At 36.0% G+C, this 15533-nt stretch overlaps 2 protein-coding genes across 3 annotated transcripts; one reads left to right on the plus strand and one right to left on the minus strand.

Annotated features, from left to right (window-relative positions):
* Positions 1–743: 743 nt before the first annotated feature.
* LOC112517000 (protein SPA1-RELATED 4-like) lies at positions 744–7534 on the plus strand. The gene is made up of 8 exons (XM_025124283.1): positions 744–969; positions 1064–1798; positions 2210–2367; positions 3436–4294; positions 4886–5029; positions 5761–6072; positions 6168–6227; positions 7139–7534. The coding sequence occupies exons 2-8, from the start codon at positions 1169–1171 to the stop codon at positions 7325–7327; spliced, it is 2352 nt and encodes a 783-aa protein (XP_024980051.1). The 5' UTR covers positions 744–969; positions 1064–1168; the 3' UTR covers positions 7328–7534.
* Positions 7535–10007: 2473 nt separating this feature from the next.
* LOC112516620 (beta-glucuronosyltransferase GlcAT14A-like) lies at positions 10008–12984 on the minus strand. 2 transcript variants are annotated; one of them, XM_025123769.1, is made up of 5 exons: positions 12806–12984; positions 11599–12303; positions 11436–11511; positions 10926–11041; positions 10008–10691 (listed from the first exon to the last, which is right to left on the minus strand). In XM_025123769.1, the coding sequence occupies exons 2-5, from the start codon at positions 12191–12193 to the stop codon at positions 10192–10194; spliced, it is 1287 nt and encodes a 428-aa protein (XP_024979537.1). In that variant the 5' UTR covers positions 12194–12303; positions 12806–12984; the 3' UTR covers positions 10008–10191. The 2 variants fall into 2 exon arrangements, with proteins under 2 accessions (XP_024979537.1, XP_024979538.1); XM_025123770.1 differs by having other exon boundaries at positions 11599–12047; positions 12806–12919.
* Positions 12985–15533: the final 2549 nt, after the last annotated feature.

The raw sequence follows: 15533 nt of genomic DNA on the forward strand, positions 1-15533 counted from the left end.
GGTTTAGTCCCACCGCTGAGGTAGTTCGGTATGAGTTCTATACATGTGGGGTTTAGTTCCACCGCTGAGGTAGTTCGGTATTACAAAAATGGTCTACTTACAAAAATAAGTTTAACGAGTGCATGAGACCTCGCTTGGGACATAATAGGTCTGACCGTGAGTTTAGTCTCATTTTGCTCAGACCAATCTCGCCCATTCAATCCCGCTCCAGTGTAGTCCAATCTAATAGTTTTATTAAGGGACAATATCTGAATCGTTAAGAGATGAATCTTGTTTGACAAAAAAAATATAACTTTTAATGGTTATATCTAAACCATTAAACACCCTAATTCATTATAAACAGTTACCAAAAAACCATATTTCATTTAAACTATATAAAAAAAGGCGCTTACAACATTCTAACCATTTAATTATTCTACGGCAAATCATTCAACAACTGTCAAACAATCGTTTATCGAAATCATCGATGTTAGGTTTGGTTTGGTAATACAGCAGCAAATAGTACGAAGGGGCAGGAGTCGTGTTGTCCTCTTATCGTATTTGATCATATAAAGCCGAGGACATGAACGTGCCACGTCATCAACGTAAAACAAAAGGTAGAAACCAAAAGAGTGGGTTACAAATCGATGGGTCAGTTTAGGGCTTCAAAAAAATCTCCTATCATCATCGTCATCATCATCAATTCTGGTCTTTTTCTAGTTCATTTACACACACACACACACATATATATATATATACATATTATATATCTAATATTATATTCAGATCATAAACATGTTGATTTATAAACAAGTAGACGACGGCGGTTATCTGGGAGGAAGATTCCATTTCTATTTTCTATTTCTTCCACTGTGGCACCAAATCATGATTACCCAATCTCAAGATTCACCTTCTTTCCAATTAAAGATTTGATTTCTATGGTTCTTGTTTACAGAACAAGATCTCAAGCTCCATTAATGGCGATTTCTGGTATTACAGACACTTCTTTCTATGTTTTTCTCATATGGGTTTCCAAAACCAGGATCATTTCTTGATGATTTTTTTTGTGGGTTTTTTGATTCAGATGCTGAGAATTGGATTAGGGTTCATAAAATGCTGTTCTGATTAAAGATGGCGTTGATTGGAGTGATTTCATGTTGTAGAATTGAGAGGATTTTGATCCATTTTAATGGATAACTCGTCGGAAAATGGTTGGCAGAGACCTAGTAATAGAAACCCTAGATCAATTCCGGCCACCACCACCATTTTTTCCGGCGAGTTTGATCGGAATCATGCTACCAAACTAGAAAAAGATTTTGACCCGTTAGAGGTCAAAGATGTTAGCTTGAGACAGTGGTTAGATAGCGAAAATCGAACTGTTGATCCGCTCGAATGCTTGCATATCTTTATGCAGATCGTAAAGATCGTAAGCTTAGCGCATTCCGAAGGGATTATCGTTCATACTGTTCGACCGTCGTGCTTTGTTATGTCTTCATTTAATGATGTTTCGTTTATAGAATCTGTGTCGGGTTCGGATTCGGATTCTGGTTCGGATTGTTTCGTGGATGTAACAAGTTGCAGCCAGAAATCGAATTCGAAACCGGAAAACGCTCTAGAAACCTGCAATTCCCAACTAGAAAACACTTGGTCTGGATTAGATTCCGACCAAGTTAAAGAAACCGAAGAACAGAAGCACCGATTTCCGATGAAACCGATTCTAGAAATGGAAACAAAGTGGTATACAAGTCCAGAAGAGGCTGCGGGTGGTCCAAGTTCTTGTGCTTCGGATGTTTATCGATTAGGGGTTCTTCTTTTCGAGGTTTGTATATCTCTATACACACTTATATATATAGGGTCAGGTTTAAGGAAAACCGTAAAAAAATGAAAAATTAAGGAACACCAGGGAAAATTCTTCTGGTATGCACATGTGCATACAAGTAATTTCTAAGCAATTTGTCTGGTATGCATGTGCATGTAAAAACCAAGAAACAACTTCAATACTTGTATGCACATGTGCATAATGTCCAGATGAATGGTTATCTGGGTGTTTCTCGGTTTTCTCCTTAACCTCCGTCTATATATATATATGTCTAGTTTTGGTTTCAGCTTCATATGGTTCTCTTTTTTTCGCTTAATTTCCGCTTTCTTGTTCCGAATCTTGAATCAGAGAACTATCTGAAGATTGGGTTATCGTCTTCTATAACCCACTTGGGTTTATTTCCATGAACAGTTATATTGCCCTTGTAGTTCATCACCGGAAAAGAACGCAACTATGTCGAACCTCCGACATCGTGTCTTTCCGCCTCAGTTACATTTGAAGTGGCCGAAAGAAGCCTTCTTTTCTATGCGGCTATTGCATCCTGATCCCGCCAGCAGACCGAAGATCGAGTGAGTATTTCCCCTTGCAACGCTTTCTAGGAGAGAATGGGCTTTATAGGATAATAGACTGCTTTATAGGATGTCAAAAATGTCTAAATGTCATAATAGACTGTGTTATAGGACGTCAAAGATGTCAAAATGTCATAGCAGACCGATTTATATGACGCCAAAAATGTCAAAATGTCATAGCAGATCGATTTATATGACGCCAAAAATGTCTAAATGTCATAATAGACTGATTTATAAGATGTAAAAAAAGTCTAAATGTCATAATATACTGATTTATAGGACTTAAGTTTTCGGGATCAAACAATTATGCGTCATATGCAACAGCGGACCCAGGATTTCTGCCGAGCGGATCCACCTTTAAGGTGGATCAAAGATTCACAAAGTTACCCGATGGTTTTTTAGTCGAATTCCACCGTCGGAGGGATTTTTTAAGCTTTTTTTTTTATTTTATTGATTTCGAGGAATTTTTGAAGGTTTTTGGTTGATTTCGAGGGACGTTTTTAGATTCGGTTTATTTCAAGAGACTTTTCGGTTTTTTGGTTGATGTTCCTTGTATTTTCTAATATCTTGGAACACCCCTTGAAGTTCAGCGTGTGCATCTTTTATACAGGTGCATGGGACCCGTTGGGGCCTTCATAGGTCGACCCTTCGTCATATGTACATGTGTTTACAATAAGTTGGTAAGATATTTTTAGACGTTCTAACAAGTTTTTTAGGACAATTTTGAAATAAAAACGTTCTATTAGTTTTTTTATACAACATTATTTGAAAAAACCTGTCTTATAAAAGCCAGTGTCCTATAAAAATATGTGCTCATACACTTGTCCTATAAAAAAATTGTTCGGATACCCGAATTTGTTCTAACATCTTTACATAGAACGCACAAATATTTGGTTATATAAACTTAAGTCTTAATAAAGCAGTCTATTAGGACATTGAGACATTTCTGGTGTCCTGTAAAGCCGATTTTGTTGTAATGAGCGTTGATTCCATTCAGCTCTCCAGTTGGGTCGGTTTCCGTTATCTATTCCCATGATCTTATGCCTACTTCTTTTTACGTTCTATCAGCGAAGTGTTAGAAAGTGAGCTTCTTAAAGGACCTAGACAAAATCTAGAAGAACGAGAAGCCGTGATCGAACTCGAAGAAAAGATCGTTGAGCAGGATATGTTGCTGGAATTTCTATTAGTTCTGCAAAAACGAAGGCAGGAAGCTGCGGATTTCTTGAAACGGGATGTTTCATTTCTAACTTCCGATTTGAAGGAAGTTACGAAATTGCAAACATCTATTAGAAAAAACCGTCTTCATGCTACGGATCTTTCTCAAAACAACGATTCTGCAAGCTCGGGGTCCAGAAAACGAATCAGAACGCTAGCGCAGGTCCATAATGCTGACGAATCTGATGATCAAGAAAATCAAGAAAATGTCCCGGTTAGTTCTAGATTGATGAAAAACTTCAAGAAACTAGAATCGGCTTACTTTTTGACCAGGCACAAGACCTCGAAATCGATCGGCAAACCGTTGGCTAGAAATCGAGCAGTAAATGGTGACGGAAAAGGGTCCGTAAGTTTGGAAACTAATTCTCCGTCGGAAGGGCAAATTGGGTGGATAAATCCATTCTTGGAGGGACTATCCAAATACATGTCCTTTAGTAAATTGAAAGTGAAAGCAGATTTGAAACAAGGAGATCTTTTGAATTCGTCGAATCTTATATGCTCGTTGGGTTTCGATCGCGATGGGGAGTTTTTCGCAACAGCGGGTGTAAACAAGAAAATTAAAGTTTTTGAATACGATTCGATATTGAACGAGAATCAAGACTTCCATTTCCCGATCGTCGAAATCCCGACTAGATCAAAGCTAAGCAGTATTTGTTGGAATGGCTATATCAAGAGCCAGATTGCTTCTAGTAATTTTGAAGGTGTAGTGCAGGTAATCTGGCACAAGGGGTCTTTTGGTAAAATTACCTTTTGTCGGGTTTTAAAAAAAAATTCAATGATCTTCTGACAAGTTTCAGAATGTCACTGCCTAACAGAACAATGTCAGTTCAAGAATGCCTAGAAACCTGTCGGAATGTTGGGTCCATGATCTTCTGACAAATTTGAGAATGTCACTGCTTGACAGGAGAACGTCAGTTTCGTACATATGAATGCCTAGAAACCTGTCAGAAGGTCATGGATTTGAAAACCAGTTGTCGGGTTCATGATCTACCGACAAGTTCGAGAATATCACTGTTTAATAGAAGAATGCCAGTTTCATACACAAGAACGGCTAGAAACTTGTCAGAAGGTTATGGATTTGAAAAATAGTTGTCGGGTTCATGATCTCCTGACAAATTTGAGAATGTCAAGAATGCCAGTTTTATACTTTTGTACACAAGAATGCCTAGAAACCTGTCAGAAGGCTATGGATTTGAAAACCAGTTATCGGGAGGTCATTTAGCTAAATAACCCTCCGCATCGTCTACTTTCTTAACTTACGAATATCTAGTATGCATTGGTTTGTTCATTAGAAGAATTTCAGGTGTGGGATGTTACACAAAACCAAGTATCTGCTGAAATGAGGGAGCACGAGCGACGTGTGTGGTCTGTGGACTTCTCGGCCGATCCGACTTTGCTGGCCAGTGGCAGTGACGATGGTTCCGTTAAGCTCTGGAACGTCAATCAGGCAATTCTAGTTCAAACTAAAAGTATCCACTACAAAAAAAAAAAAATTGGCTTTATAGGACGTCAAATACATCTAAATATTCTAATTGATTGTTTTATATGACTTAAGTTTATAGGACCAAACAATCGTACAATAAGTTGATGGGACGTTTTAGGATACTTTTGAAATAAAGTGTCATATTAATCCTTTTATATGACATTTTTTGAAGAAAAAAACATTATCCTATAAAAAGATGTGTTCGTAGGACGCTTCTCAAAAATGTCGTACAAAAAAGCTAATACGACACTTTATTTCTAAAAAACTTGTTAGACCGTCCAAAAGCGTCCTGTGAACTTGAAATCTATTAAGACATTTACGGCCTATTTGTTAGCAGCTTAATGAGACTTGCAACTTATTTGGTCAGCTATGCATGACTGTTTGATAATGGCTTAATGATATAGAAACAAACTTATTCAATAAGCTTATAGGTGGAGGTTTATGCAGAAATCCAAGTATTTTCCAAGCTGCTTCTTCCATCTAATAAAAAACCCTCCCAAACAAAAACTTTCCCACTTTATACTGATATATTAAATTATTAATGCACATAGACAACTTTATCTATACAGAATTTAAATGGAAAACCAACCAAACAGCTCCTTAGAAGTATTTGACGCCTTATAAAGCCGACTTTGTTGGAGTGATCGGATCTATAATTTGGACATAATAAGTCGTTTTTCTTATTCCTAATGCAGGGAGCGAGTATCGGTACCATTAGAACAAAGGCCAACGTCTGTTGTGTTCAGTTCCCTTCTGATCCCGGAAATTTTCTTGCATTCGGTTCAGCAGATCATCGAGTGTATTACTATGATCTACGCAATTTAAGCATACCGCTTTGCACATTGGTCGGGCACAATAAAACCGTAAGCTACATCAAGTTTCTAGATTCAACAACTCTTGTATCATCGTCAACGGATAACACGATGAAGCTTTGGGATTTGTCAGACTGCACGTCTCGTGTTCTTGACTGTCCGATTCAGACCTTAACCGGCCATGTAAATGTGAAGGTATCTGTTCTTTTTTCCGTTTTATGAACCCAAGATTTTGGTTCTTTTACTAATCTGAACCTATAAGTGATGAAAATTCTTGTGCTTTTTTGTAGAATTTTGTCGGGTTATCGGTATCCGAGGGCTATATCGCTACTGGTTCAGAAACAAATGAGGTAATTCCCAGATAATCTTCTCGGTCTACAGAATTGTTGTACTCGACACTTTAAGAGGCTGTTTGCTACCTGCTGACCACCTCTTACCGTGTAAGAGGTGCTTACCCAGTAAGAAGGGATGTTGTTTACCAACACACTCTGACCCACAAATATGCCGACCCAGTAAAGGGATTGTTTTCTGACTTGGTCAGTGCTTACCCTGAAACTTGGTAAACAACCATTTGCAGTCGGTGCTTACCTAGATCGCACTCTTAGGGCCTGTTTGTTAGCAGCTTAATGAAACTCACAACTCATTGGGTCAGCTATACATGACTATTTGGTAGTGACTTGATGATATAGAAAGTGGATTATTCAGTAAGCTTCTATGGGAAAACTTCATGCAGGAAGCCAATATTTTTCCAAACCTGCCCCTCCCTTTTAAAAAATGCATGCTCCTTTCTTCTATGAAACAACTCCCTTCAAACAAATACCTTCCCAGTCTATACATACAGATCAATCCATACAGACAGCTTTGTCCATACTCCGGGCCTGTTTGTTAGCAGCTTAATGAGCTTAATAGGACCAATAGCTTATTCAATCAACTATGTATGACTGTTTGGTAGTGGGTAGTGGCTTAATAATATAGAAAGTGGCTTATCCAGTAAGCTTCTAAGGAGGAAAACCAATCTTTTTCCAAGCCATTCTCTCCCTGTTCTATGAAACAACTCTCCCAAACAAAAACATTCACAATCTATACAGACAAGTTTATTTGTACATGACTTAATAGAACCAACCGACCAAACGCCCCCTTAATCATTCAGCACTTACCCGGTTTGTGTTGGTGTTTCGAAACAACCAACATACTTGGAAAGAAGCTTTTCATCTCCTTGAATGTTCATCATATGCTTTCCTTTTTTTCTGTTTCTAAACAGGTTGTCATCTACCACAAAGCTTTCCCTATGCCTGCTTTGTCTTATAGATTCAGCACCACAGATCCAATATCCGGAAATGAAGTGGACGACACCGAGCAATTCATCTCATCCGTCTGTTGGCGTAATCAATCCAACACCTTGATTGCTGCAAATTCTATGGGAAATATCAAGATCTTGGAGATGGTCTAGTTTTGGGATCTTTGAAGGACCAAAGCAAGAAGCCTAAAAAGGTTGGGTAGAACAGGGGCATTTCAGTAAAGAAATTTTGGGATTAGGGGTATGCAGGTCATTTGTGCATAAAACTCAGAAGAGAAAGGTGAAATCTATTCATGTATATCGACATTTTTGCAGTTTCACATACATTTGAGCAATATAAATATCATACAATATTTAACCATATTATTACTGTGATTTTGTCTGTTTTCTTGGTATAATGAATGAAGAGGAGCATGTGTTTTTTTTTAAGGGTATACCTTCCGAATCTACCCTTAAAAAAACCGTCAATCCGTGAAACCTGTCCAACCCAACTCGCTAACAACCCAATTAGATCCAACCCGTCAAAATGCCAAACCACTAATTAGGAGGGTTGGAATTGGGTTAGCATAACTCAACCCAACTCAAACAGCCAACCCACAGCTGATATATATTATTTTTATAAAATTATGTGTGTGTATATATGTGTGTTTGTTATTTACAAAATTATAATTTACAGCCCAAAAATATGTATATTTTTTTAGTCTAATATACAACCCAAAAATTAAATAAATGTATCACTTGTCCAATTTATAGCCTGAACTTTATCCAACTATTGTCTAGCTTAAGTCCAATAGGACCAATACTCAAATTAATTCACTGATTCAATTCTCGACTTCACGTTTTCTACTCGTCTACTCGTCTAGCGTCCCCAAATATGCAAATCGTGGCTACCGAATGTCGACCGAACTGTGGTTGTTGGCTTGCTGCCAACTGGACTTGGTTGTTCGCTTGCTGCCAACCGGACTGCTCTCGTTCTCGTCCCCAATTTTGCTTCTTGAGTTCCCGAATCCTTTTCTGCTTGCTACGGTCTATGAGATTGTGTTTGCTTACTTGCTACGGGAATGTGGTTGATGTGAGCCTGTGAGTAAATTGTTTTCTGCTTGCTACAGGTATGATTTCTTTCACTCGTTTTCAGCTAGACAAATTCAAGGAGAATGCAACATCGGAGTCGGGAAGGTCCAAGACGTTCGTACTTGATTGAGGATTTGAATCGGATGCTATCATTTAAACTTTTGAAATTTGATTCCAAGACTTGAGGATTTAGATATATTTTTGGATGATTGTAATAACTAATGACTTTGTTGGGTATATTTTTTAATATTATTTATCATATTTCATTTGCCAACTTTATGAATTCCAACCCCCCTAATTGGTTTGGGTTGAGATTTTCCAAACCCCCATAATTAGGTTGGGGTGCAAAAATGTCAAAAACCGCCCAACCCAGGTACACCCTTGGTCAATCCCATAGTGAAAGTCAAAGCATAGGGTAGAATCAGCTCAACTTGCAAATAAAGACTAGGTCTTGGTGACCCTCCCCATAGGTCACCAGTTCAGTCTCCTTAGGACCCACTAGGGCTTTTCTTTTTTTCAGGACCTTATGGGATTAGTCGAGGTATGCACAAGTTGGTCCGGACACTCGTAGTTGCCAAAAAAACTACGAGCAAAAAGGTTAGCAAATAAAGACTAGCTCTTCGTGCTCCTCTCCATAGGTCGCGAGTTCAATATTCTCATGGCTCATTAGGGTGCGTTTAGTATCCGGACAAGATATGACAGAACATAATAAAACAACTGATTAGCATTTGGTAGGACAGAACTGAACAGAACAAGTAAAATGACCAATTTACCCCTAATGAATTGTCTATACATTTTGATTAATTTATGTAATTTATTAAATTATAATAAAATAATTGTTTTTTACAACGAAATACATTATTAGAACGTTTTCATCAAAACAATAAAAAATGACATCAAAATAAAATTTTATGTAGTCTCCAATTTTTGTTTTATCCCCTTTATACATTATTTTTTATCACTAATATATAATAAATTATATAAATAATAAAAATATAGAAATTGTATAAAAACAATATTTTGATAACAGTAAAATGAAAGTTTAAAAAACATAAAATACAATAAATAAAATTTAAAGAATGAATAAAATGTAGAAATAGGACATTTGATGTTTTATATGATAATTAAGTTTTATTTTGAAGTTATATTGATAAAATATGAGTTTGTTCCACCATGTTTCATTGGGGTAGGAGTGAAACATGCTTGTTCCACTCTATTACTGTCACTTCCACATAAATTCCTGCCAAACATGGATCAAGGATCCATGTTTTATTCTGTCATGTGCAGTGTACCAAACACTCCCTTAGGGATTTTCTTATTTTCAGGATCTTTTGAGATTAATCAATGTGTGCGCAAGTTGGTCCAAACACCCCTAATTACCAGAAAAAGAAAAATACAAGCAAAAAGATTGGCAAAGGTCTTTGGGCTCCTCCCTATTGGTTGCTAGTTCAGTCCCATGAAGGCTCGCTAGGGATTTTCTTATTTTCAGAGCCTTGTGGAATTAGTCGAGGTATGCACAAGCTGGTCCAGATACCCACTGTCACAAAAAAAAAAACTACAAGCAAAAGGGTTGTCAAATAAAGACTAGGTCTTTATGCTCCTCCCCATAGCGCCAATTCGAATATCCCGAGGGTCACTAGGGATTTTATGACTTCAAGGTCTCATTAGATTAGTCGAGGTGTACACAAGCTGGTTCAGACACCACGGTTTCCAGAAAAAGGAAACTACAAGCAAAAAGGTCGTATAGTACTAACACTAACCGAAACCGAAATCGAACATAAACAACAAAAAAGCATTGTGCTTTCGATACAATATGATCACTGTTCAGCATGCAGATTGCAGGTTGAACTAGCTATATGTAATCAAGTTTCACCCTTTCATCCACAAGCAAAAATGCTATATAGCATATATTGAAATATACACTAATTTTCGGTTCTACTTCATACCTATCGACATTGACTATCGTTAAACTTAGGTGGTTGAAGTAACTTGCCGATAAGCCGGCGAAGCCTTTGAGCACCTGGGCCTGGTTTTAGCCTTGCGGGTTTCCCAATCTTGCTACAAGAAGGGTCACCCTTGCACCACCCACCTGGGGTGAAGCTCCCATTTTGACGGTGGAGTAACTCGTGGTCGATTTGATCCAAAACACGAGCGTCTTGCCTAAACTTACGGGCAAATGCCGCACCGCTTGTTACCATGTTTTTTGTGTCGTATAAGTTCAGGACATGAGGATGCTGTTTCGGAGGGTTGTCCCAAGCGATATAATGCATATCGTGGTTCACGACTGTAGGAACGAATTCAGGCGAATTGCATATAACGGTTTGGAAGTAACCTTCTGGAGAGGAGACGAAATTTGTGTAGTACATGAGCAGAGTTCTTGGAAGATTATCCCAACCCCATATGCAATATTCGACAAATGATCGTGATAGAATCATCCATGCCGACCCTGCAAAAATTGAATATTTGTTCACTGTAAAAACCTAAATGTAAATACCAAAACATGACTAGTTTATCAACCAACAAGAGCTAGCTTTTCAGGTAACATTGTTTGCTTAATCAAAGAAATCAGTAGTTGCTATCAATTTCAATTCTTGAAACTGTTTTAGCATGATCTGTGTAACTGTGTTCGTGAGCTATTCAATGAGCGCATAAAATCTTGATTAAATGCCGTAATGCATACCAGTAAACAATTTAAAGGATGTCGGCAGAGCCCTTCTCGGTTGCACCCAAAAGATATCTGATTTTTTGTTCTGATATAGTCCAGGGTCAACCATCAATGGCATTGCCCTTTTGTTCCTGCATACACAATTAGATACAGTTTTAAGATGCGGCTTGCACCTAACATAAGTGTGTGTGTGGAATGAGACGGTGCTTAAGAGGTTGTTTGGTTGGTTTTCCATTAAGTCATGTCTAGATAAAGTTGTCTGTGTGGCTTAATTTGTCTGTATAAATTGAGGAGGTTTTTGTTTGGGATGGTTTTTCCATAGATGGAAGGAGCGTTTTTCTAATTGGGAGGGGCCCATTTGGAAAAAAAAAAAACTTGGCTTTCTGCATAAAGCTCACTGCTAGAAGTTTACTGAATAAGTCATTATCTATATCATTAAGTCACTACTAAACAGTTATGTATAGCTGACCGAATATGTTGAGAGTCTCGTTAAGCTTATTAAGCTGCTAAACAAAATACCCTTACTCTTTCCAGCCCAAATGGCTCGTGTGTTCGATGAAATTCAGGTCCCGCTTCACATCACGAAACGTGAACAGAAGATCTGCAATTAAGTTCAAGAAAATTTGGTACTAATGTGGACTTAATGAATCAAATAAAAGAATCTCGATCTTAAGAAAGAAATGCATACCATCTTGAGTCACAAGAGGATAATCCGAGGCACTGAGGTTTATAAACCAATCCCAATCTTTATTCCGCTTGAGAAGAATGGCGCAAGCGTGAAGAGTGTTGGACACCATTGTGGGTCCTCTGTACGTAACGATGTTAGCTTTTGAGATCATATAAACATTCCCAACCATCGCAAAAATGGGATCTTTTTCGATTCTTAAAGCAAGCTCCATCCTCTCTTCGGGCGGTGATTCAAGATCAAGATGAACAACATAATAGTTCCATGGATGATATAATGCTCTAAGAGTCCTCCATAGCTTATTCAAATCCCCTTTTGATCCGGAAACCAAATAAGCAAATCGAGGAACAGTTGGAAGAGCCGGGGGAGGCGGAGATTGAATCTTTTCTTCATGGGTGATCGTTCTATTTATGCCAGAATGAGAATTGAACATCGGGAAGAATGAATTGAATCTGTATAACGAAGAAACGGTCCCCAAATTGAAACAAATCGCGAAGAGGAAAACTGATATGATCGATGCTATAGCTACGGGGAACGCCCATCGTTTTTCGAAGTGAAAATGTTTCATTTCTTTAAATCTCATCATCTTTGCTCTCATTCACATAATTTTTCTTCAAGAATTTGTAAACCCCATAAACCAATTTGGTTTCACAAGAAGTTGAGATACGAACCAACGGCTGATTCAATCAGATTCCTTTTAATCTAGAGCTGTTGAACAGAACATCAAGAACACTAGTTCAGTTTTTATTCATTTTGAATAACGATTTTGATGCTAATTATGCACTTGAATCGATAAAAACAGTCGAGAATTCCACTTTCACGGTCAGACAAAGCATATACAACAAAAATGGAATCTAATAAACACACAAAGGAAAGCAACGTAAGCTCAATCTAGACGATAATACTCAATCTAATCACAAAATCCCAAATCTATAAACAACCATTTGAGCATTAAATCAAACACTTGGTCGTCATTGTTAAGATTCATACGAAACCTAGCGATACAGTATCCATATGGAAGATTAACACACACCACTCATTTCCAATCCTAAAAACAAGTTGAAAATTCCAACGCTAATCAGCAAATAACCAAAATCAGAGCTCAAGTTTCAACAACAACCCATCGATTGATTCAAAACACCTTGAGCAAATCCAGGTCCGACCCGTTACATACAAATCAAAACCCATGAATTTTTCGAGAAACTCTTACCTGGGTTTCAATCTGTCGGTGGAAATACCATCATGCACCCACGTGAAAAGCAGCAACAGTGATGAAAAATCCGTGCTTTGTGGATTGCAGAAGACAGATGAAGAAGAAGAAGAAGACGCAGTGTGTTTTTTCTGATTTGATTTGATTTGATTATTTTATTTTATATTTTCTGAAATTCCTTCACTTTTATAATTATTTATTTTTAATTAATTAAATATTGGGATCGCCATGAAAAACTAAATTTTGCAAACCCGACCAATTTAATTTTTTCATAAATAAATTACTATTTTTAAATAAACGTATTTTGAAAATATGGAATATTGACAAGTCAAAGTCAACATAGACTTTAACCGGCTCATTTACGGGATTGCCCTTATCAAGTCTGACCCCAATTGTTACGGTCAATATCTATTTGGCATAGATTGTCCAACAAGTTGGTACCCAAGAATTAAAAAAAAAGGGTAATTATAGTTTATGAAATGTATATGGTAAGAATCAAAAATTTTAACAAGTAAAAGTAAATACAAGAACCGATAGTCTTATTCAGTAAGTAAGAACGATGATTCCTACCATTATTAGCGTTTATCGGGTGAAATGTTGCATATGATACTTTTTTGGTGAACTAAAATCTTACCCGATAAATAAGTGACAGTGTTGAATTTTGTCCGTAAACACTACCCAGATAAACATTTGGTAAACGACTTTTAAATATTTGTAAGATAATAATTTATACTTATTAATTTTATAGTGTAAGATATGGTAATATTTTAATTTAATAAAACAGTAATTGATTGGTAATTAATTACTTTGCAATATTTTAATAAAATAATGAATTATGAACTATAAATAAAGATAAAAACTTTTAAAACCATAACAAAATACATATCTATTTTTTTCAAGTAAATATATTATTAAAATAAAAAGGAGCAATATAAAAAAGAATAATTCATTAAAAAGTTTTTGGTCTAACGGTATCGTAGTCTTAAGTTTCTAAGAAGGTCAGGGGTTTAAATCTCACCATAGGTGAGGATAATGTATGAGTTTATTTGTTGCATTTGTCATATATAAATATTATATACTTTTACAAAAAAATTTCCTAAATAGCGTAACTGGTAAAGTGGTGGTGTTACTTTGACAAAATGCAAGATAAGTCTGTGGTTCAACCATCCTCAAACCCCGGCTAACCTTAACTGTTAAATAAGGCAAAAATATCCCCTTATATTAGTTTCTTTAAGGCAGGTTTTGTAGGGAACTGGTTAGCGTTGCAGGTATTTAACTTTTTTGCCAAGCATTAGCTGTAACAACTACTATATACTGTCATTTTTTAGAAAAAATATCATATCAACTTAAAAGTAATAGTTCTTTTTTCGGTTGAATGTTTTACAAATTGCATGAAAAAATAATGTATTTTAACTTGATTCTTATTTTGAGTAACATACTTTTAAGACTTCCATTTGGGTATCTAAAATGTAAAGTTTTAAACATTTAAATACTCGGGTAACCAAATATATCATTTGAAAATATGTAAATTAATTAAAATATAATCATGGGAATGAATTAAAAAAATATATTTCCTAAATTTATGGATAAAATAAAGGGTAAAATGCATGAAAAAGTTTTGTACTTTAACTTGATTCATATTTTGGGTAATATACTTTCAGAATTTTCATTTTCATACTTAAGATGTAAAGTTTTAAACATTTAAATATCCGGGTAACCGGTTGAAAACTAATTTTATATTAAAAAACATTCATGTTACTAACCACACCAACAAATAATATTGAGTTAGGTATCAAATCACTCGTCACATCAGCATAATAATCGGTTAATTCTTCAACCAATTACCCGAGTACTTAAATGTTTAAACATTTATCTTAGGTACCCAAATATAAGTTTTGAAAATATAATTCAATTTGTCATAAAATAAATAATCAAATCTTTTATATTTTTATAGACTTAAAACAAAACGTGTCGGCATTGGTAGCGTTAGGAGGTAGAATTAAATAATACGCCCAATTTGGTTAGGAAATTTGCGTCACAACGACGGAAGACTTTCAATCGTCCGATTTCGGTGAGTAAATGAAGTATAGAGTCTGGGCCGTTGGTGAATGTGATAAATGTTGTTGGCTACATTATTATTCCCTGGACCCCACCACATAATTGCATTTCCTCCTAATAACTATTAATGGACTACTCCCATTAATTATCAGACATAAAATAAATGCTCGTTGGATGCACGTCTTATTCGTTAATTCCTTTTTTTTCACACATCTATACTACTTTATAAAACAAATTTATCAAAAGTTTTAAAAACAAATTTTAATGTACAAAATAATATAAATTTATGCACAAAGTCTTAAAAACAACTCATAATGCATTAAGTACTACTATTTTATACATTCATTCTTAAAATATCTTAATCTACAATTAAAATAACATATAATACAAGTTACCAATGCACATTATTACTTTTTCTTTTCATGTTCCCAATATATTTTTGACACATTTCACTCATATTTTCACCCTCTCATACATCTATGTCGTCTTCCCATCCCCCAATGTGAGATTCAAAATTAAATTCACCATGAATTATTAAAAGTTCTCTCATTCATCTCTCATTCAATTGTTCTAGAACTCTCGATCTCGCTCTCGATCTCATGATTTTTTTATCTTGGTGTAAATCGAATACATTTATGGAGTTGTTTAAATATGTTGGATTTTAAATGTA

The sequence above is a fragment of the Cynara cardunculus genome (genome assembly GCF_001531365.2).
Source record: "Cynara cardunculus var. scolymus isolate 2C chromosome LG 8, CcrdV1, whole genome shotgun sequence".
Lineage (NCBI taxonomy): Eukaryota > Viridiplantae > Streptophyta > Magnoliopsida > Asterales > Asteraceae > Cynara > Cynara cardunculus.

Excerpts from the sequence above, each read along its gene's own strand:
- LOC112517000 (XM_025124283.1), top strand. The coding sequence starts at position 1,169 with ATGGATAACTCGTCGGAAAATGGTTGGCAGAGACCTAGTAATAGAAAC. Across the intron at positions 2,368-3,435 it reads GCCAGCAGACCGAAGATCGA|CGAAGTGTTAGAAAGTGAGC; the intron begins GTGAGTATTTCC and ends ACGTTCTATCAG. Across the intron at positions 6,073-6,167 it reads CCGGCCATGTAAATGTGAAG|AATTTTGTCGGGTTATCGGT; the intron begins GTATCTGTTCTT and ends GCTTTTTTGTAG.
- LOC112516620 (XM_025123769.1), bottom strand. The coding sequence starts at position 12,193 with ATGAGAGCAAAGATGATGAGATTTAAAGAAATGAAACATTTTCACTTC. Across the intron at positions 11,512-11,598 it reads TCCTCTTGTGACTCAAGATG|ATCTTCTGTTCACGTTTCGT; the intron begins GTATGCATTTCT and ends ACTTAATTGCAG. Across the intron at positions 11,042-11,435 it reads AGCCATTTGGGCTGGAAAGA|GAACAAAAGGGCAATGCCAT; the intron begins GTAAGGGTATTT and ends TTGTGTATGCAG.